We start from the raw sequence: 22,858 nt of genomic DNA, 5'->3' as shown, positions 1-22,858 counted from the left end.
AATACATGCCCATAAAAAACAATAAATAGATTAATAAAACCCCCAATAAAATGATAATAAAAACCCCTGCAATCCCACCCTCAGGCCAGGCCGGCTTGTTCAAACAGGTATGTTTTCAGATCGCGGCGAAAGGAGCGAAGATCCGGCGCCGTCCGGAGCTCAACCGGTAGCTGGTTCCAAAGCTCCGGAGCGCCCACAGAGAAAGATCTCCCCCTGGGGGCCACCAGTCTACATTCTCTGACCGGTGGCACCCTGAGGAGGCCCTCTCTGTGGGAACGCACAGGGCGAAGGGAAGTTGACGCTGGCAGCAGGTGATCCCTAAGGTATTCCTGCCCCCTGCCATGTAGGGCTTTAAATACCATAACTAGTACCTTGAATCTCACCAGGAAGACAACTGGCAGCCAATGCAGCTCACGGAGCAGAGGTGTCACATGGGAGTATCGGGAAACTCCCAACACAACTCTCGCGGCTGCATTCTGTGCCAGTTGGAGCTTCCGGGTGGTCCTCAAGGGCAGCCCCATGTAGAGAGCGTTGCAGTAGTCTAGTCGTGAGGTCACGAGCGCGTGAGTGACCGTGCATAGATCATCCCGGTTTAGATAGGGCCGCAACTGTCGCACCAGGCGAACCTGGGCGAAAGCCCCCCTAGTCACAGCTCCTATATGGTCTTCCAGAGTGAGCCGTGAATCTAGGAGGACTCCCAAGTTGCGAGCCCTATCTATGGGGGGTAATAATTCGCCCCCCATAACGAGAGGTGGAATGTCCGAATAAACCCGGGATGAAGGTATGCAAAGCCACTCGGTCTTGTCGGGGTTGAGTTGAAGTCTGTTCCTGCCCATCCAAACCCGAACCGCCTCCAGGCAATGGGACATCATGGCGAGGGCATCACTGGGGTGGTTTGGGGTCAAAAAGAAAAGCTGGGTATCATCAGCATACTGATGATACCCAACTCCAAAGCCACGAATGATCTCACCCAGCGGTTTCATATAGATGTTGAACAGGAGAGGCGAGAGGACCGACCCGTGAGGAACTCCACAAATGAGAGACCTCGCGGTCGACCTCTGCCCTCCTGCCAACACCGACTGCGAGCATCCCCGGAGATAGGAGGAGAACCACTGCAAAACCGTTCCTCCCACTCCCAACCCCCGGAGGCGCCGCAGCAAGATACCATGGTCGATGGTATCGAAAACCGCTGAGAGGTCTAATAGGACCAGAACAGAGGAATGCCCCCTGTCCCGAGCCCTCCAGAGATCATTCACCAGCGCGACCAATGCCGTCTCCGTGCTGTACCCGGGCCTGAAACCCGATTGGCATGGGTCTAGATAATCCGCTTCATCCAGGACCAGAGGGAGCTGATGTGCCACCACACTCTCAACAACCTTCGCAAGAAAGCGAAGGTTGGAGACAGGACGAAAGTTGTTCAATATAGCTGGGTCCAAGGCAGGCTTCTTGAGGAGAGGCCTCACCACCGCCTCTTTCAAGATGGCGGGGAAGCAACCCTCACTCAAAGAGGCCGATATAACTGCCTGGAACCAGGTACGTGTCCTCTCCCTGGCTGCATAAACCAGCCAGGAAGGGCACGGGTCCAATAAACATGTGGTGGTGCTCAGCCTCCCTATGATCCTGTCCACTTCCTCCGGAGTCACAGAATCAAACTCCTCCCAGGTGATATCGACAAGACCACCCGTGTCCTGCTCGACAGACTCTGCCCAGTCAGAGTCCAGACCGGTCCGAATCTGAGCGATTTTGTCCGACAGATGCTGGTTAAACTCCTCGGCACGACCCTGTAAGGGATCCTCCCTCACCTCCTGATTCAGGAGGGAGCGAGTCATCCTAAACAGGGCGGCCGGGCAATTATCTGCGGACGCGATAAGGGCGGCGAAGTGGTTAGACCTCGCCTCCCTTATCGCAGCGAGATAAGACCTAATATAGGTTCTTAGTCGCAATCGATCGGATTCGGATCGGCTGGATCTCCAACTGCTCTCTAGGCCCCGTCTCCGACGTTTCATCTCCCGGAGCTCCACAGAGAACCATGGGGCTCGACGGGAACTGCACCGGGTCAGGGGCCGCAGGGGTACAACTCGGTCAAGAGCCTCAGTGGCTGCCCTTTCCCAGGCTTCCATTAAGGTATCTGCCGAGCTGTGAGCAAGGGAGGCAGGTGGGGACCCCAGTGCCGCCTGGAACCTCTGGGGATCCATTAAGCGTCTGGGGCGGTACCATTTGATAGGTTCCACACACCCACGGCGGGGGGTGGCAAAACGGAAGACCAGCCGCAGGAGATGATGATCGGTCCATGACAGGGGCATAACAATCGGGGAGCCCCCACCAAGATCATCTAACCACCGTCCAGATAAAAAAACTAAGTCAAGGGTGTGGCCTCCCTCATGAGTCGGTCCCAAAATTACTTGCGTCAGGTCCATGGCAGTCATGGAAGCCATGAACTCCTGAGCCAACTCGGATGATCCTCCCAGAGATGGTAGATTGAAGTCCCCCAAAACTATAAGTTTCGGGAACTCAATCACCAACCCAGAGAGGACATTGAGAAGCTCAGGCAGGGCTGCTGCTGCGTGACTAGGCGAAAGGTACACCAGCAGCAAGCCCAACTGAGCACCAGGGCCGCATCTCAAAAAGAGAGACTCACACCCGACTATCTGGGGAACGGTGGCCTCCCGTGGACACAAGGTCTCCCTTATAATTATTATATATATTATTATAATATTATTATAATATTATATAATATGTATGCACCATGAATATATATATGTTTATGTGTGTGTGTGTGTGTGTGTGTGTGTGTGTGTGTGTGTGTACACTGTGTCCCCAATGTTATCTATAGAGGATTCTGCTTTTAACAAAGTATAAAGAAAATTAAATATCCAATATTTTTGAATTACAACTTTATTTTGTATATTAGTCATGACAAGTCAGTTGATAACATTTCTTAGTTAATCGTATTTAGAAAAGTATTGTCTTTTAAACATAAGAACGTTAGAAATACCAAACTCTTTCAAACAATGGGTTATAAACTGCTTGCACAATGATCATGTAATTTTTCTGGATCTTTTCATTTCATTTTTGTTATTTCTTATAGGTGAAATCTGTGCTTTTAAAATCCATGGACAAGAAATGCCCTTTGAAGCTGTAGTCCTAAACAAGACATCTGGAGAAGGTCAGCTTCGAGCAAGAAGTCCAATTGACTGTGAATTGCAGAAGGAGTATACATTTATCATTCAGGCATATGACTGTGGCACAGGGTCTAGTGGAACAAACTGGAAAAAATCTCACAAGTGAGTGACAACCAGAAGTGTGGGCTTTGGGATGTACACTAACAATTCAGGCTGAATAGATCCTTTTAACATTCATCACTGTTGCTAAAGAAGAAATTAAAACAAAAATCTTTTTCATAGGACTGTATGTGAATTTTTTTTCTTGCACTGTGACCAAGGAAAACTGGTTTCTTTAATAGTACATTTAGCTAGAATAGCAATTATTTTACTCATGTCTACAGATGTAATAGCTATATACTTTCTTTTACCTATTAGTAAATGATCAGTTGCTTTTTGAAATTTAAAAAGTTATTACTTAGCTTATATGTCCCAGATTATTTTGATTTCCCTTCATTTTTTGCATGTAATTTATAATATAGATCATAATGTAAACTGAATTTCTACTGTTTATATTGGATTCTTAGTAATTTATAATCATATTCTAAATAAAAAATGCAAGTGTTCTTGATTTAACAATGTGAACTTTTAAAGTGTTGGTTATATTCAGTATACATGGCAATCTCGGAATAATATTGTAAGAATTGCAATATTTAACATGTACGTAAAAGCAAATAAAATAATAGAGAATTGCAGTGAAAACTGAAGTTAATCCAAAAATTAGTTTAAATAAGTAGTTCAATAAAATACATATTTTAATTCTATTAACTATTGGTAGGTCTTCAAACTTAAGATATTTTCTACCCATTTTTCTTATAGAGATTGTATTTTTTTATCAACAATTCTTTATAAAATTTAAACATAAAATGTAACTGTCCATGCTACGGTGGATTTAGAAAATAAGTAGAAATTGAGAATTATAGTCTTTCTTTTTAGAGCTGTGGTCCATATCCAAGTAAAAGATGCTAATGAATTTGCACCTGCTTTTAAAGAAGCATCTTATAAAGCTACAGTGACAGAAGGAAAGATCTACGACAGTGTGTTACAGGTAGAAGCCATGGATGAAGACTGTTCTCCTCAATACAGCCAGATATGCAATTATGAAATTGTCACAACTGATGTTCCATTTGCTATTGATAGGAATGGTGAGTGCTTGACATTTGACACGTAATGCATTTTTTGAACTATATCCTAAGAGATATCTTTCTAGAAAGCATTTATTTTTCTATCAATGTTGGTGTTATGGTGGCTTCTAATTTTCCTATTTTATCTTGAAAAAGGAAATGGCTTCAGTTGATTAGCCATATTTGTCAACCAACTGCAATCCACTTAGGACAATCCTGCTTAGAATTAGTACAACATTCTTCAGACTCTACTATTCATTCTGAGTATCTAGTGGATGTTTGTTTAATATTCAGAACTATTTTCTTTTTTTTAATCACCTAGAGGATTCAGTAAGAATACCTTCTTAGAGAAAATTAACTTCTAAGCAAGGAGGAAGCAAGCTTTTCAGGCACCAGACTCCATTTAATGAAATAGTAAGAACAATATTTTTGCAAAAAATATAATAATTAATATCTGAAAGATTTTCATAGAGTATCAGTATATTTATCCCAAATAGTTAAATATTCTGATGTCTCATATTATTGATAAAATAATGCCAACATGTTATAGGATTTCAATCATTTTAGATGTTTTTATTGTAAAACATTAAAACTGAGATTGTGTAGAACCTCAGCTATGAGGTATTTTGGCCTTCCATGTTACAGATACCTCATTCCCAATGTTCCTGATCTTAGTTAACTAAATTTATTTATTTTCAGTGAGTTCATAGTTTGAAGAGGCAAATGTACAATTATTTTTTTTAAACAAATCCATAGGTCTTTTCCCAAGGTTGCACATCAACCATATTTTTTTCATTAATATATGATTGGATACATTCTGTGTTTAAATTATTATGCCTTGAGTAGACAAATTTATTAGTTTTGCTAGAACATACATTCATGTAAAATTATTTCCAGGGTGCTGGAAATAATGAGGATTTTTATTTCTGAAATTCTATTAGTGGCTCAAAATTATAAATTGAAAATGTGTGCAAAGCCTTTGTTTTCTCTTAGAAGCCATTTTATGTTGCACTGCTTTAGAGGAAGCAATTTCCCATTTGACACTGACCTCTATCTCTATCTGAACTGCTTTTTCACAGTGCATAGCTCAGAGTCAGAGGATAATGGGAAAAAGTTAGGACTGGTGAAATTCAGATGGCAGTTAGAGACTATGTGTTCGATGACATTAAAATAATGTCACAGTAATACAGTTATGTAAAAACATAACATACACAGGTGTGTAACTTACCCTTTACATGTGATATATAACGGAGGTGCTATCATTTGCCCCACTAAGTGCTCTACACATGCTTATATTGGTCCTCATATTTCAATAGCTTAATTGAAAGACTGATATTTTGTATATTCTATGAAAGAAGACATTCAATATAATTTATATTATGTAATAAAAAACTATTAGCCTAGTTCTTTATTAAAAGTGTTCTAAAACAAAGTCTCATACAGTATACAGTAACGTCTAGATCATTTAAGAAGCTGTAGTTTTTCATTTCCAAGCTTGCTTTTTTGAGTAATGCAAATCACGCTTGCTCAGAATTAATTCTGGACAATATTTATATTTTTTCCATTTTCTGGAATATAAATGCTCAGATTAGGAATTTTATGAACTAATTTTACAGAATAGTATTCAAGAGAAAGGAAAAAGAATCTCACCTCTTACCTTTAAAGACTGAGCATCAAGGTGAATTTAGCAACAGTGAGTTGAATCTGTGGATTAGTGTTCAGGTCAAATAGTTTCTAAAGAACAGGAAAAAAAATTCATATGGATTGCACAATGTATAATTATCAGGCCTCTGCACATTGTGTTTTGATTCAGTGCAACAAGCTCCTGGATTTCAGGAAGCACATCATAAATTTCCTTGAAACCAATATGACTGAGCTGTTATGCAGCCAGATTGATATGTAGATTAAATCTTCTGAGATATGATAGCAACATTCTACTGTCAAATTGATAATTCTCTTGATAGTCTTGGAAAGGGTTGACATCATTTTGTGGATAAAGGAGATATTCCTGTTGAAGAGACCCAATGCCTGGATGATTAATTCACATAATTTCTTGTTAAGGATACTTTTCTAAAGGGCAGATGGACTTTGGCTATGAACAATTCGATCTTTATAAAAGTGTTAAGGTTAGGGTGGTTGTTATCTATTGGATATATATAAGTTGTGTTAGGCCCTGCTAAAGTGAAACTAACTTAACTCCAATTGCTTGTGAAGCTAAAATGAAACTAACCTTTAGATGATCCTGACTGATAACTCCAACTGTTTTAGAGGGAAACTTTAAACATTCATATTTGGGTCGGCTTTTCAAGTATTGTGATTGGTTAAGGCCCTATGGGTTCAGAGTATAAATTACAGGCAATTGCCTGCAGTTCTCCAGTTCTGGCTTGAGTCAATAAATGATGTTGTAACTATGCTGGTCTGCTCCTTGCCTGCTAAAGCCCACTACACAATAGTGGTCATAATCCATATTGGATTCAATGACACTGTGAAACATACTTGGGGAATTGTAAAAGTCAAAAATAGGCATCTAGGTAGAGGCTGTAATCTAGGAACATGTGCTATGTTAGTATTCTTCAAAATATTACCTGCCAATTAGTCAAGCATAGTTTATGAATGCCAGTGTGTAGATGAGACAGTGTTGTCAGGAGAGATGGATTTAAATTATTGGGCACTGGGGATTTGGAGCACAAGTCAAATCTGTCAAGACAAATGGGCCTTGAACTGAACTTCTTCTACATATCTTCTGAAGGTGATGAAGCTGGTTTTAACATATCCTTGGAGTCAACCAATTGTTATATTTGGTTTAATTTAAATAAATATAAAGTGATATACAGTAGATTGGAGCAAAAGACAATCACACAAACATTGACCAATTTTGCTGTAGAGGGGATGAAGAACAACATATTATTTCAACATCCTCTGAGCTGTATTTCACATTTATATTGTAGTCAGGTCTAGGACTGGAGCTCAGCTTGTTCCAGTTGAAGCTGCACCATTACTTTACAGTACAACTGTAATCTGGGCATGCTTCTTGATTACACATATCTCTCAATTCCTGGTTTATGATGGTTGCATAAGACCTCTTTTGCAAACTCTATCCATTCTTGAGCTAGTTAGACATTAGTACCCATGCCTTGGTTACATCCCAACTTACTAATACAATGTGGTTACTCTAGAGACTTCAAGTGGAGCAAAATATGGTAACTAAGTTGCAATTTCTTGGCTTTGATTACTGTAATCTTGTTTATGAGCAATGAGATCATGAATACAGAACACTGTGCAACATTTAAAAGAAAAGAATAGTCCTTCAGAGTTTGCAGTTCCCACACTTATATTTGAGCCCCATAAAGCTAGAGATCTCGTTGGAAATATTTATTTCCTTTCTCTGTAAGCGTTTTGTGGCTCTGGTGATCTTTCTTGAATGATTAAAAGGCTTTTTAGAAACCAATCTTCTAAAGCATGTATGTTAACAGTTGCAACTTTTTATTTAGCTTTAGGGGATATTAAGATTTATGTCATCATCAGGAGTTTATTCATTAAAAGCAGTGTGTTACTTGGGACTGTGGTTATGATGTAGGCCAACTGTACAGAGATTTCTTTTAATGGTTAGAATGACTGCCAGACCTTGGAGAGTGAAGTAAGTTGTTAGCTATTTAGCTGTCACTAGAACGAGCTAGTTTCCTATATTGTTCTCTTGGAGGCTGTTTTCAAGCTGGCTGGAGTCAGTGCAAAGTTGATGGAATGAGATTTTGAATGAAACCTTATAATATAGATTCAGTTTGAAATTAAGTACATAGCTAAGGAGTGCTTCCCGAGGGTGCATGGAATATATCATTATTATGGACTGTGACCATCATTTAAGTATGAACATAGGTCAGTGCCTTTCCTGTTAAAACTTGATTCTTCAATTGAAGATGCTAGCTCTGAAATCAGTAAACTGGGATTTCAAATATAAACAAGTCTGGATCTTTTTTTTCTTCAATCAGGAAAAAAACTATTTTCAATCAATTGATGTTGTAGTTCCAAAATAGGAAAAGATTAAAAAGGTGAACTTAAAAGCCTGTAAAGAAAAAAATGTGTATTTATGTAAACAGATTTTATTTATTTATTATTCATTCATTCAATTTCTGTAGCCTTCTTAGTCAGTATCTTTGGGTGACCCACAGTTTAAAAGAAATATTAAAATTAAAAAATGCTATAAGAGTAAATCCATTAAAACATCCAGATTAAATATACACAGGAGCAATATACTTAGCTAGCTAGCAATACAGCCAGGAAATGGAGTCCTTTAACACACTCAGCACCCCAAGCTCAGGAGCATAGCTTGGTTTTTAGGGCCTCATGGAAGGCTAACTGGGTTTGGGGCCATTCTAATCTCCATATGTTAGATTGCTGGTATTGCAATAATTATATTACAATTGCCTAAAATTTTTAATGTTTTTCTTTTGCCATGGACTTATTCAAGCAGTCTCTGGGAGTCAAAACTGACCTGAAGGCAGATGAAATGATAGCTTGTAAGTAATTAGTTAAATGGTAGCTATCTTAAAAGGAAAGCAGAGTTAATTCTAAGAAAAATGAGAAAAAGAGAATGGTTAAGAAGAAAATTCAGTTAATCAAATGAAAAGTTTAATAATGGAAAGAAAAAGGAAATAAGTATAGTAAAAATGAAAGGAAGAATATCTGGAATCAAAATTAGAGGTTGATACATTAAGAATCTGATGTATGCATATAGGAAATTTAGAGAACTTAATTAAGAAAACAAAATTAGAAGGTAAATATATATGGAGATTTTTTTTAAAAAAAGAATAATGTCAATCAGCATGTTTAGGGAATTACTCACAGTTGATGGCGAAGGAGCATGGAAAGCAAATTGTTTTCATGGAATCTGGAACAGGTGAAAATGGACAATATGCTAGAGTAGTAAAGAAAACAAAGATTAATTTTAGAAAGGAATTACTTTGGGCAAGTTCATGAAGTCTAATGACAGTGAAGACAGAATATTAAATGAATGGTCTTTCACAATGAATGGCTGTGAAAATAGAACAATGATAAACAGTGAGAAAGAGACGCCTTCAGATCATTGCTTGAAAATAGTCACTATTGTGTGAACTGTAAGAAGAACCAGTTTGGGCCAAATTGGGCCAAGGCTGAATCTTCCCTTTAGCTGAAAGTTGAAACCCAGTTTTTTGATGATATGAAAAAGATCTTTTGCAATATTGAGTAAATTAAGTGAAGTACTGGTCAAATTTACCATAAATATTGACAAAAGCCATTAGCAACCAAAATAAATCTTGCCAGTGAAGTAGAAGTGAGGAAACTGGAGAGGCAGCAACAAGAAGAAACTAAACCTCCAGATTGCCATTGTTGTTGTTAATTAGTCCAGTCTTTGGCCATTTCCCATACATTCAATTCAAGAACACTGGTGGGGTAATGGTTAGCATGCAGTATTGAAAGCAAACTCTGGAGTTTGATCCTGACAGGGCTCGAGGTTGACTCAGTCTTCCATCCTTCTGAGATCAGTAACATGAGAACCCAGATTGTTGGGAGAAATATGCTGACTGCTCAGAGGGTGCTGTAAAGCACTATGGGGCAGTATATAAGTCTAAATGCTATAACTATTTCTATTGTAAGAGGAACTCTTAACATGACAGAGTCTTCCAGACACCAGGCAATAATCAAAGAATAGAATTATTAATATTATGATTAATTTAATTTTGCTGAAGGTGCTATGTGTCATATTAATTCATCAAAGAGACATTGTATCTATACATACCTTTTCATGTTGCATTGGCCTAGAGATGTGACCTTAATGCAGAGGCTGGTACACATTTTCAACACAAGTGCTGCATTCAGTATGTTTCTATTTCAAACTATGCTTGTCACACTTTGCTATTTTCTCTGTGTCTGATGAACCTAATCTAAAGAGTCAGGTCCACCTTGTATAAAAAGATAGTTTGATTGTAAAGTTCTGAAGAACTTTGAGGAAAATAAAATAAAAAGTACAATTTAAGAAAAGGTCCCATGAAGATCAGTTTTTCTTCTAGCGTTTTGTCCCCATTTCCTTTTATATAGAAATTCTTTTGTAGACTACTGGCAATTTTTATAAATTTCATTATAGTAAATTGCACTAGTCCAGTAAGTTGGCAATGAAATAATAGCTATTTATTGTTCTGTGTTATACCTACAGGGAATATCAGAAATACTGAAAAGCTCAGTTATGACAAAGAGCATCAGTATGAAATAATGGTAACAGCTTTTGACTGTGGGCAGAAACGTGCAACTGAAGATGTCCTGGTACGTGTTGAAGTTAAACCTGTGTGTAAACCTGGATGGCAAGGTAATAATTGTGTGTCATTATTAAATGTAAGTGTTAATTTAATTATACATTTTGTACTGGAAATAAATAAGAATTAAAGAAGAAAAAAATTAAAGTAGCAAAAACTTAATCATAATTTAATTTTTAGTTTTTTAAAATGAAGTATACAATTTATTTGCTCAGTGCTGGTTATAATCTGATATTATTTAAAAACTATGAAGTTGGCTAAATTAAACCACCAATAAGAAATGCTTGGCTGCTAGACTCAACTGATCAACTGATCAGCTACAGTACAATAAAACAACTGCCATCAGCAGTGAAAGGAATCCACCAATGGTGTTAATAAAACCAATAAAACCAACAATTTATACAGAAGCTTGGTGACCATTTTTCAGTTGTTTCTGGTTTTCATAAATGAGCAGTTGGTAGGCTCAGAGTAATAATGCCAATACAATTGGCTGTCACTAGCCCAAATAATTATAATAATAAGGCCTTAAAAATAGGTGTGAGCTAGAATGTTCTCACCAGAAATTTGGAGCAGAATCTCTCTCTCCTGTTCAGCACAAAGAGTCACTCAAAATCCTAACTTTTCCATTGTAGTAGCACTGGCATCCATGCCAGTCTTCAGTAATTTGAAAATGTATCCAAAGAGTAATTCCATTAGTATGTAGAATTTGGGCCAAGACTTGAAAGTTATAAGTTGATGGATTAGAACAGAGTCTTATGATGTTTTAATTCAGCCCATGGGATCTGAAATATTTGGTTTCAAAATACAGATAATAAATTATTTGATCATGTAAATCTATGGTAAATCTATATTTTTCAAAAGAAAGAATAATTAGGCATGTTTTATGTTTTGTACATAGCATGCAATAACAGCCAAGGGTTTATTTTTAGCATTGTCTTTGTGACTGATTAAGTATCAAGTCTGACCTATTTAATGATCCATTAAAATCAATGCAAACATAATATAAAAGTATCTCAGGTAACATATCTAGGTCACATTCCTTTTTAATGTTCCCAGGTGCTTAAAAAGATTTTTTTATACAGAGCGAGAAGTGTATCATCTTGAACAGAAATATAAATATGGTCTATTTCTTTTCCATATTCCCATTTATGAATTAATATGTAAGCTTTCTCCGGATGGCATTTGCTGATGATATACAATATAAGAATATATATACTTATATACTACTCAAAAAAATAAAGGGAACACAAGATAAGACATCCTACTATTAAATACAGTACATTGTGTTGTTTAAGTGTTCCCTTTATTTTTTGAGCAGTATATTATACTACGTCTTAAGGCTACAGAAGTCAAAAGTTCTTGTCCTTGAGAGTGAGATCTTTTTTTTCCCAAAATCGTAAAAGTCAACTTACAACATTGTAAATGTTGGCAGAGCGAATACAGTTTGGGACTTGTTTTTAGTAGTTTGTCCTTCCTAATCTCAGCTGTTACAACTTTCTTGGCTCACTAGCTTCAATGAATTACACAAGCCCCTTCGCCATGACAGGGCAGTAATCCATGAAGGGGGTGAAAGGTCTATAAAAGTATTAATGTTCCAAACTGCACTGAATTGAAATAAAGTTAGATTTTCAGGTTGCAAATAATACTTTAACATGTTGAAATTTATGACAAATCATAGGATTTATTTTGTGCTGGGAAATTCTGAACAGCTGTTATATCACTTCTTCACATGGCACAGTGAACGATATTAACCAATATTGATGTATTGATGTAGGAATGTATTTTTTTTCTTGGAGAAAGGAAGAAAAGGAGAGAGGGAGGGAAGAGGAATATTAATATATATTACATTCATGTGTTTGGCAATGTATTATGGCATAAATTTAAAAACACTTTAGGAATTTAAATAATATAGAAATGGATAGCTTTCTCCTATCCTTCCATAATACATAAATATACAGTATGAACAAATCCATAGCATTGGAAAAATATAACTAAAAGTATCTTTAGATCAAGGGCATTGAGTGATATCATTCAACTTAAAGCAGTGACTCTTATTGCAAATCACTATATCTGACCCATTGTTACAAGTGTTTCTGAGTCTACTTCATCATGTCTGTATTAGAATTTTTGTGGCTAGGGAAAGACAATTAGAATCATCAAACTGTTAAAAATGTTTATATCCCTCAAAATATTACAGAACCAAAAGAGTTATTAATATAAAATGATTTTGCTAAATTTATGGCTTGTCTAATAGCATGACTTAAATTTTTGCAATGAGAAACATAACAGGTCTTGGTCAAAAGAAAAGAGGCAGGCATTGAATTAGTAATATATGAATATGTATATTTATACATAAGTGAAGTTCACTGAAATATAAATGTGTTTATGAGGTTTTGTTAGAGTATGTATGTGCTTGCCACTTTGTAATTAAGGGTATGGAGTAGTCTTGCTCCTGTATTTGTAAAGCATTCCACATGTGGAAATAATTGTAGAATCAGAATTTTGTTTCCTGGAATACACTAAGGGTTCTTGGCCAAGGAAAATTTAATCAGTGAACATGCTGGTTATGAAAATAGACTAACCCTGAACTATCCTCATATATAGCTTGAATGCACCAGGAAGTTTATTAAAACCTATCTATGCAGCTACTTTGCAACAAGGTGTGTAGACTCACGAGATAAGTCAAATGCCTGATGGGAAAAAATAAGATCTGACCTAGAATCTAAAGAATAGGAAAGCACTTTAAAGCCACATTCAAGCATAATCTAAACTTAACTTTTATTCCCTGCAGATATCATCCAGACAATTGAAGGTTTTCCTATAACATTTCAGGATTCGGTACAAATGTCTGCAAGAGAAAAGCTAGCCCAGCTTATCTCCTGCACGCATTCAGATGAATGTCTGCTTGGAAAGTGAAAGTCATTATAGCAATGTGGTAAATCTCAACACCTGAACAGATTGAAAATGTACAGTATGTATGATTTCAGTGTGTATCCCCTTTGAATAGAATGGAACTAAAACAAATATCTTTATTATAAAATCTTATCTTGGCAGCCTTTGAACAGCTTCCCAACAATTTTGTTGAGTTTGGTTGACTTTTACATTAAGTTATTTATTGTTTACACAGCTGGGAACAAAGAAATCTGCAGTTGACATATTATTTAATGAAATGTTTGTTTAAATTTCACTTCTGACTAGGTCCTTGATTTTTTAAAACACAAGCATCTCACTTCTGTTTCTAAAAATGCACAAAATACAAATAAGTCTGTAGACATAAAACATGTTACATTGTTGGCCGTGTTGTAGTATGTAGTAATATTTCTATTTTTAGACTGGAAAAGACATATTGAATATAAGCCTAGTTCGGGGAGCATGCCTTTATTTCCCATTATTCACCTGGAGACTTGTGATGGACCTGTTTCTTCTATCCATGCCACTGTTGAGCTTCAGACCAACTATATTGGAAAAGGCTGTGATCGTGAGACGTATTCGGAGAAATCTCTGCAGAAATTATGTGGTACAAATTAATTTATGTATAATTCTGGGTGTTTATGAGCTGGTAGTGACAATGCTAGGGACACAGTGGCTCAGTGGGTTAGGATGCTGAGCCTGTTGATCAGAAGGTCGGCAGTTTGGTGGGTTGAATCCCGAGTGCCGCGTAACAGAGTGAGCGCCTGTTACTCATCCCAGCTTCTGCCAGCCTAGCAGTTCGAAAGCACGTAAAAATGCAAGTAGAAAAATAGGGACTACTACGGTGGGAAGGTAACAGCGTTCCATGTGCCTTTGGCGTCTAGTCATGCCTACCACATGACCACGGAGACGTCCTTGGACAAGCGCTGGCTCTTTGGCTTTGAAATGGAGATGAGCACTGGGCCCTAGAGTCGGAAACAACTAGCACGCATGTGTGGGGGAACCTTTACCTTTACCTTTAGTGACAATGCTGGTATTTATGTGGAAACTAAAAGGCACATTTCTTTTCTGTTGATCTTCGATTATATGGGGACAAGGATCACATGTCTGCAGTTAGCATGCCTGAAGCCAGTAATAAGTGCATAGATAATTCATATAAACAATATTCTTGGAAAAAATGGATTTGCTTGGTACATAGTCAGCAGTAAAACTTATTTTGAAATATTTGCTGAATTATTATGATAGAACTTGATCCTTCTCATCATCAGTATATCAGGGAAAATAGGCCATTTATTTATGTAGAAGGATACAGATGACCAGATACCCAGCTTGTTAACTAATTAATACAATTCTTTTACTGGGGCTCTGCAAAGATAGTGAAAAGGCTCTTTAGACTTTTTAAAGTAATCTTCATCACTAAGTTGAAGTTACCAAATTGAATTTCTCAGTTAAGCCAAATGCCTTTATTGGAACTGCCACAAGAATACAAACATTAAAAGAGATTAAACAGGGTGCCCAGAAACTAACAAGAGTAAGTTAAAATACATTAAAACAATATTAAAATCCAAACCCATCCCCATCAGGCCAGGCCGGATTGTTCGAACAAGTAGGTCTTCAGATCGCGTCGGAAGGAGCGAAGGTCGGGCGCCATCCGGAGCTCAACCGGCAAACGGTTCCACAAATCCGGTGTGCCCACAGAGAAGGACCTCCCCCTGGGGGCCACCAGACGACATTCTCTGACCGGTGGCACCCTGAGGAGGCCCTCCCTGTGGGAGCGCACAGGGCGGAGGGAAGTTGATGACTTCAATCCCAACATTATCCAACCAACAGCTGTTATATATCAAAACAGTTGCAAATTCCAGCACAAATCTTGTAAACAGCAATGGACTTTCCATATTGTATGTAGAAAATAATAGAGTATTAAGCAGAAAAGTAACATAATAACAGATTTAGAAAGGACCTTGGAGGTCTTCTAGTTCAACCCCTGCTCAAGCAGGAAATCGTATACCAGTGGTGGGATTCAAATATGTGAACAATCAGTTCTCTGTGTGGATGCCGCTTCTGGAAGCCTAATCTGGGCCTGGGCAACAAAAAATTAGCTACCGATTCTGCTGAAGTGGTGCAAACTGGCTGAATCCCACCATTGCCCTGTAACATTTCAGACAAATGGTTGTCCAATCTCTTTTTATTCTGAACTAACCTCAAGATCTTATTCTGATGGAGACCCACAACACCTGGCAGCAAGTTGTTCCACTGATTAATTGTTCTAACTGTCATGAAATTTCTCCTTAGTTCTAGGTTGATTAGTTTCCATCCATTGCTTCTTGTCAGGAAGGAAGGAAGGAAGGAAGGAAGCAAGGAAGCAAGGAAGGAAAGAAGGAAGGAAGGAAGGAAGGAAGGAAGCAAGGAAGCAAGGAAGGAAAGAAGGAAGGAAGGAAGGAAGGAAGGAAGGAAGGAAGGAAGGAAGGAAGGAAGGAAGGAAGGAAGGAAGGAAAAATAAGTCACCCCAGTAATGGAAAGTGACTTTCAATATTCTATTCCTTTCTCTTTTTTTGGATCCTCTATAATAGTCTGTGTACTCTTTCCTGAAATGTGCCATAGTATGTCTGAGCACATCTGGGTAAAAGAAGTGTTAGTATTGGTAGTGAACCTCCATATGCATCCAGTTAATTCTGAGCCAACAAAGAGAAGGTTCATATAATGGTGGACAATTTATTTTTCTTTTTATTGTTATTAATTTTTGTAATCAGTGTATAAAGTGATATTGGTCATAGTTTAAGAAATTATCTATTGTGAAAGAGTTTGAAGAAACAAATTATTGATTATTAGGTTGACATACCCATACCCCACATGTTAAAAATATAAATAGCATGATTATATAGATAATAGTTATTTGTATAAATTAAAATATAATTAAAACAGGGCTGCTGGTCTATATAGCTTAGCCTCTTGTCATCCTGACAGTGACTATCTACAAACTTACTTAATCCTGCTGTTACCACTAATACTCTTTTAATGGACAGGAATTAAGCTTGAGAAGATTAAATGCAAAAAATGTCTGTTGTCATTAAAATGAGAAAATGAAGTGTGATCCTGACTTTTATACACTAAATTCAGATAACAGTTTTCCCATTAGTATCTCATCAACCTCTTCACTGTATGTCATCCACAGGAGCATCTTCAGGTGCCATTGACCTGTTACCAATACACAGTGCTACAAATAACTGGACAGCTGGTCTTCTGATGGACAGCAATGACATGGTTTTTAAATTTGATGGAAAGCAAGGTGCCAAAATTCCTGATGGAATAGTACCAAAGAATCTAACTGATCACTTTACCATCACCATGTGGATGAAGCATGGCCCAAGTCCAGGATTAAGAGCAGAAAAAGAAACTATTTTGTGTAATTCTGATAAGACAGGTAACTAAGAATCTATACTTCCTTCATTCTTCTCTCAGATTTAAATGTTCAATACAAACAGATATTGAAAAATAACATAAGAATGTTATAAGAATTAGCCTCAAGATCTTTTTTTGCACTGAATTAAGTATTGATTTGTAATAATTTAGTTTCAAATAATTGTATCATCTGATTTTAATAAATTATTACACATGCCAATATATTTCTCATTTTGATCTATTTATTTATTTTTAGAAATGAATCGACACCACTATGCACTTTATGTGCATAATTGTCGACTAGTATTTTTGTTACGGAAAGATTTTGACCAAGCTGATACCTTCCGTCCTGCAGAATTTCACTGGAAGCTTGACCAGGTACATAAATTACCTTTTATTATCATTGTTCCTTAAAATTTCCTCTATAATGTTGCATGAATAGTGTACTTAATTGTGCATAATATAAATTTGCATTTACCAACCTGAAATTTCTAGGTCTTAAGGTTCAATATTCTAGAGAGCACCAGGCTTGGAAAGTCCAGACTGAACAGCTTTCTACTGCAGATAATATATCTACTCTTAAACCATGAATTATGACTGAATGAGTACTCTACTGCAGGGGTCCCCAACCCCACCCCATCCATGGATTGGCACCAGGTAGCGGCATGCCAGAAACTGTGCCACACAAACAAGCAAAGCCCCATTCACAGAAGGCCAGCAGCATGTGAAACCATACCCCCTCCGATCTGTAGAAAAATCTGTCTCCCCAGAACTGGTCCCTGGTGCTCAAAAGGTTGGGGGGCTCTGCTCTACTGGATGTTGTTGAAGTTCTTAACCAGGACAATTTCAATTAATGAAAGTTAAGAGTCCAACTATAACTAGAGAAAACAAGATTCCACCACTGAATTGGAGGCTATGGTTGAACATTAAATTATTTCTGTTTCTACCAAAATTTAGTCTTCCATCATTTTTTCTTTCCTCCAAGTTTTTCAGGATATACAGTATATCTTAAGATATATAATATTTGTTTGGGAAGTTAAAAGGTGTTCTCACACACACACTCCAGTGCAATTTAGAGAAGCAGTTCTGAAGATTCCCAAAAAGTTTACAGAATGTTAAATTTGAAGCAGCAGCCGAATTGGAAGCTAAGCTGTTCAGCATTAGGAACTTCAAAAGCATTGTAACTTTTAGGCTGTAGAACTGATCCTATGATGGCATAGCCCATTCATGTGGAAGTGATCAGAGATTACAGTGGGTGCTTTCAGAGACTTTATTTTTCTGAGTCTTTCATCTCCTTCAGCACACTTATTCCATAGAGTCACCATCACTGAACAAAGTGTACAAGGTTGTGGCAACTCTACTGAAAATTTATAATAAAGAAATATTTTCACTCTACTCAGCCTGTGAGGTGCAGAAAATCTTTTTTTCAAGCTGATTGCTTATAATAGCCATGTGACCTCATGCAAGTGGACAGTTGGTACTGAAGAAGGTTAACACTGTGCAATGTAATAAATTTCCTGAAATGGATAGATATTAGGAGCTTGAACACTTTGCAAGTGAATTGAAAGAAATGCTTGGAGATTGCATGAGTGAGAGCACAATATCTCTTTGCTATTCATTAAGGAGCCCAATGTTATTCAGACATCTGTGCAAGGCATAAGAAAAGATGTTATTGTTTTAAGAATCACCTTATGACTTTTTTTTTTTTAAAAAGTCTTTTTTTGAGGTAATGCCACTCTAAAAGAACTAAGAACTCTTATTTTCTCATGAGGTCCAAAGCACTTCCAAATCAGTTTTGAAGCCAGTGCTGCCCTGGTATTTATCAGTTGACAAGGCAATTTATTCCAACAATACATCAACTAAACTAGAAAGTAAAAGAAGTTTTGCTGTGACAATGTTCCTAAACTAGAAAGTGATACCAAAAGAAAAAAAATCCTGATTTTTTACATTTATATCTTTCTGTTTAGTTTTGGAAATCTCTTTGTATATACTCATTTACCAGTTCCCTAAAATTTATATAAATGCTTAGAATTTTTTTTAAAAATGGGAGTGATTATATAACAAAAAAGCTTTCATTTCAGAATTAAATTTGATTTTGATTTTAAACCAATAGCAATTTAACTTTAAATTAAAATGCCTTTAAATATTAGCCTGTTCAGTGATACTTTTTTCTTGTGAATGCAACATGTCACCCTCCCATATCATACTTATAACATTTCACAATTATTTTTTTAAAAAACACATGTTGTTTACTTATTATACACATAAGTATAAGTTCTTACATAGTGGATTGCAGATAGGCTGGTTTTTAAAAAAAACAGCAAAAAACATTAAGAATCATCACATGACTGCAGAATGCTATAAGTAGTTGTAAAGCCGACCCTCCCAACATGTGGTCATATGACCATGGAGCGGCATGATCATTTATGATGGCTGGGGGTCCTTTATGGGATGTAAAGCACTTTTCCGTGGTCCTACTAACTTCGAATGGTTATAAAAGGAACAACTACCTGTACCATTCATTTAGTTTGGTTAATTGAAGTTGCAAGATAACTAGCAGATGCCTCTTTTGTACTGAATAAATTCTTCTTTATTTTAATTTCCATATGCTATAGTAGTGCTTATTTGAGAATCATTACAAATTAATTAGTGATTGTGGTTACTATTCTATACCCTCCTGGAAATAAAACCTAGTTAATTAAGAAAACTATATTGCACAGCATGAGGTGATTTTTATATGTGTCCACTGAAAAGAATGTACAAGATATTATTTATAATCTATATTTGAAGATGAATGCACAGTTTATGTAGTTTATGTAGTAATTGCATGCATATATATATATATGTAAAAAGGTGCCGGAACTCACGCGTGTCATACAACCCGCCTTGCCTACCCTACAAGGTTCCATCCGAAAAAGGTGCTGGAACTCCGTTCTGAGCGTTCTATGACAAAAAAAGCCCTGTATATGTGTGTGTGTGTGTGTGTGTGTGTGTGTGTGTGTGTGTAATATAAACATCTACTTAATGATTTTATATATTTAACAAATTCTATATATCAGGTTAATAAAAATGACATGAATATGTGTATGACAATGAAATAATATTTTATAAATCCATTTAATTTAATTTAATTTAATTCAATTTAATTGGCAGCAAAAACAATATATAAAACGAGCAATTCTGGCATAGAATCACTTGAATGCCTAGTTACGTGTGGCATCTGAGATGATAGTAGAGACTTATCTTAATAAATTCTTTGTTAAGTTTTCTTTCTCAGATGAGATCTTTGCTATACTATTCATATTCTGAGGTGAAGTTTCTTATATATTTATTTATTTATTTATTTAATACTATTTCTATACCGCCCTTCTCCCGAAGGACTCAGGGCGGTGAACAGGGCAAGAATAAAAATACAGATTACAAAAGTTAAAACAAGATTAAATAAATGCCCATATACTAAAATACATCTTTAAAACCTAATAAAATAACAATAGCAACCCCCCCCCAATCCCCTCATCAGGCCAGGCCAGCTTGTTCAAAAAAGTATGTTTTTAGCTCGCGGCGAAAGGAGCGAAGGTCGGGCGCCGTCCGAAGCTCAACCGGTAGCTGGTTCCATAGCTCCGGGGCGCCCACAGAGAAGGATCTCCCCCTGGGGGCCACCAGTCGACATTCTCTGACCGGTGGCACAATGACTAAATTACAATGACTAAATTACTTGACAGTTTTAAATTCACTCTAAAATCTCCCTCTATTCCAATTCTATGTCTGGATCAGGCTGTCATAAACTCCTGTATAAACATGACTATAAAGCATATATTTAGTAACCATATATGATATTTGCTATTTCTAAGAGACTAGGAATCCCAGCCAGAATATTTTTCCAGTCATGTCAGCGCTTTCATCTTCTGCAGCACAACTCTGTTCTCTTATCCCTAACCGGCATAATATCTGTTTGTGGCAGATTGTTGCTTACATTCTCTGCATTACTGCTCTTATATTCAGAAGAATCTACCAGGTTTGGCTGGAATTTTCCAGACATTAACTGAGATCTGAAACAAAGTTACAGAGGTACACAAGACTGCGCAAAATATTGACAGCCCTTTGGTGACCCTCAGTGAAACTAAAGATCATAGTGCCAAAGTTGAGAGGCAAAATCACTGATTTTCTAGATGATTTTCCCCATTTTGTTAATAGGTTTTTGGGGGTAATACTGTACCCACAAGTCAAAAGAACAAGAATTTTTATTTTTTTCTTTTGGTGACCTGTTTGCTCTTTCAGAAACAAATTGAACCTTAAAATGTAACATGGTTGCAAAAAAAAATGGTTATCCCTGCACTAGGAATCCTCTTCTTCATCTCCTAATAGTTTGACATGGCCAAAAAATGCAGCCCCTGCAATGTGGACTAAAGTAAGCCAGAAAAGGTATATTATGTTTTTCAATTTGCTTATGAGTATCATTGACATAGCAAGTTGCTAATTTTATTTTTTGGGTATTTTATGCAGGATGTTACAGCTATTTGCCACATTATTTGCTCTTAGGCACTGGAGCCCTCAGGATGATTAGGGCAATGTATATTCAGTCTTTAAATACTCTGTTAACTCTAGGTTCTATTTAAATTTATGCCCCATAATATTGTAGCCATACTATTAATAATCAATTTGAAATACCAGTGAATTTTAACAATTTAGTGATTCTATGTACTGTTTTAGCCATTTGTGTGCTGTTGATTAGCATTATATAATTGTAAGCCTCTTACATAAATGTATATAGTTGTATTCATAGTTGATTTTGAAATTCTACACAGACACACAATCACCCAAAGAAACACATATGCAGATAGTACTTGGTCCTATGCTTTTATATTTATGCTAGGACCTTAAATTCTAGTTATTCTTATAGTATGCATGTTATTTAATAGAATGGTTTTAATATTAGTATTGATTATAAATCTTTATGGTCAATGACCAAATGAGGGATGGACAGATGGATGGACTGCCATTTGATTTTACAAAAAGGGACATGGACCTGTGTGTGTGTGTGTGTGTGTGTGTGTGTACCCAAATATATTCTGGGTATAAAATGGGAGGAGGGGCATCCAGATATTTTAATATGCATGGATATGTTACTCTCATGTAATTAGCACTTTCTTTTATAAAAACCACTTTGTCTTGAAAATCCATAATTAATAATGATACGTTCTGGGTAGAAAATAAAAATGTTCATCCAGATTTCATATTTTTATTTCCCTGCCTATACTGTATTTTCCTTCCCTGGTTGATTACATTTATCCTGTGACTGGCTATATTTAGCACACATGACAAACTTGGCTGCTCTCATAAAGTTAAATAAGTTCAGATCTGATGAGTACCTCAATTGGAGGCCACCAAGAAATCCTTAGACTGGGAAGTGGGGAAAAATACATAAGACAATAGCAAGTATTCTATAGATAACCAAGAAAACTACATGACAATATGAAGTTATCAGTGACAGAAATTACTTGAAAAGATTTTACCTTAATCTTTACTGCAATAATGTAGTGTATGGGATGGGTTGATGGAAGGAAGGAGTCATACTATATGTATCATAACTGTGAAAAAGATCTAAACTAAAACAGGTCTTATAAAACCAAGAGAGATACAATATTACAGGCAGTAAATTCAGTGTAGCATTTATTCATATATTTACTAATGGCAAAATTTTTTTGATGGAGATTATCAAAGGAGATTTACTTAATTTAGTTTATTTGTATCTCACTTTTATTATTTTTACACATAACTCAAAGTGGCAAGCGTATCCAACACTTTTCTCCTCCTACCTTCTCCACTGTGAGGTGGATTGGACTGAGAGAGAGTGACTGGCAGAAGGTCACCCAGCTGGCTTGCATGGCTGAGGCAGGACTTGAACTCACCTTCTCTGGTTTTCATATGCCTTTTAATGTATTTGCAGAATTTGTAACCTGCTTTAATCAGAGGTATATAA

At 36.8% G+C, this 22,858-nt stretch overlaps 1 protein-coding gene across 1 annotated transcript in view; it reads left to right on the top strand.

Annotated features, from left to right (window-relative positions):
- CLSTN2 (calsyntenin 2) overlaps positions 1-22,858 on the top strand; it is a gene marked incomplete at both ends in the record, with an annotated part of 271,873 nt that overhangs the window by 167,636 nt on the left and 81,379 nt on the right. Inside the window, 6 exons of the mRNA XM_083364326.1 lie at positions 3,089-3,284; positions 4,098-4,306; positions 10,473-10,622; positions 13,901-14,086; positions 16,652-16,900; positions 17,135-17,256. Coding sequence (XP_083220452.1) covers positions 3,089-3,284; positions 4,098-4,306; positions 10,473-10,622; positions 13,901-14,086; positions 16,652-16,900; positions 17,135-17,256 — 1,112 coding nt within the window. The remainder of the gene's footprint in view (positions 1-3,088; positions 3,285-4,097; positions 4,307-10,472; positions 10,623-13,900; positions 14,087-16,651; positions 16,901-17,134; positions 17,257-22,858) is intronic.

The sequence above is a fragment of the Vipera ursinii genome (assembly GCF_947247035.1).
Source record: "Vipera ursinii genome assembly, chromosome: 5".
Classification (NCBI taxonomy): Eukaryota; Metazoa; Chordata; class Lepidosauria; order Squamata; family Viperidae; genus Vipera; species Vipera ursinii.
Note: the sequence above shows the minus strand (reverse complement) of the source record. Positions and strands in the feature narration are given on the sequence as shown.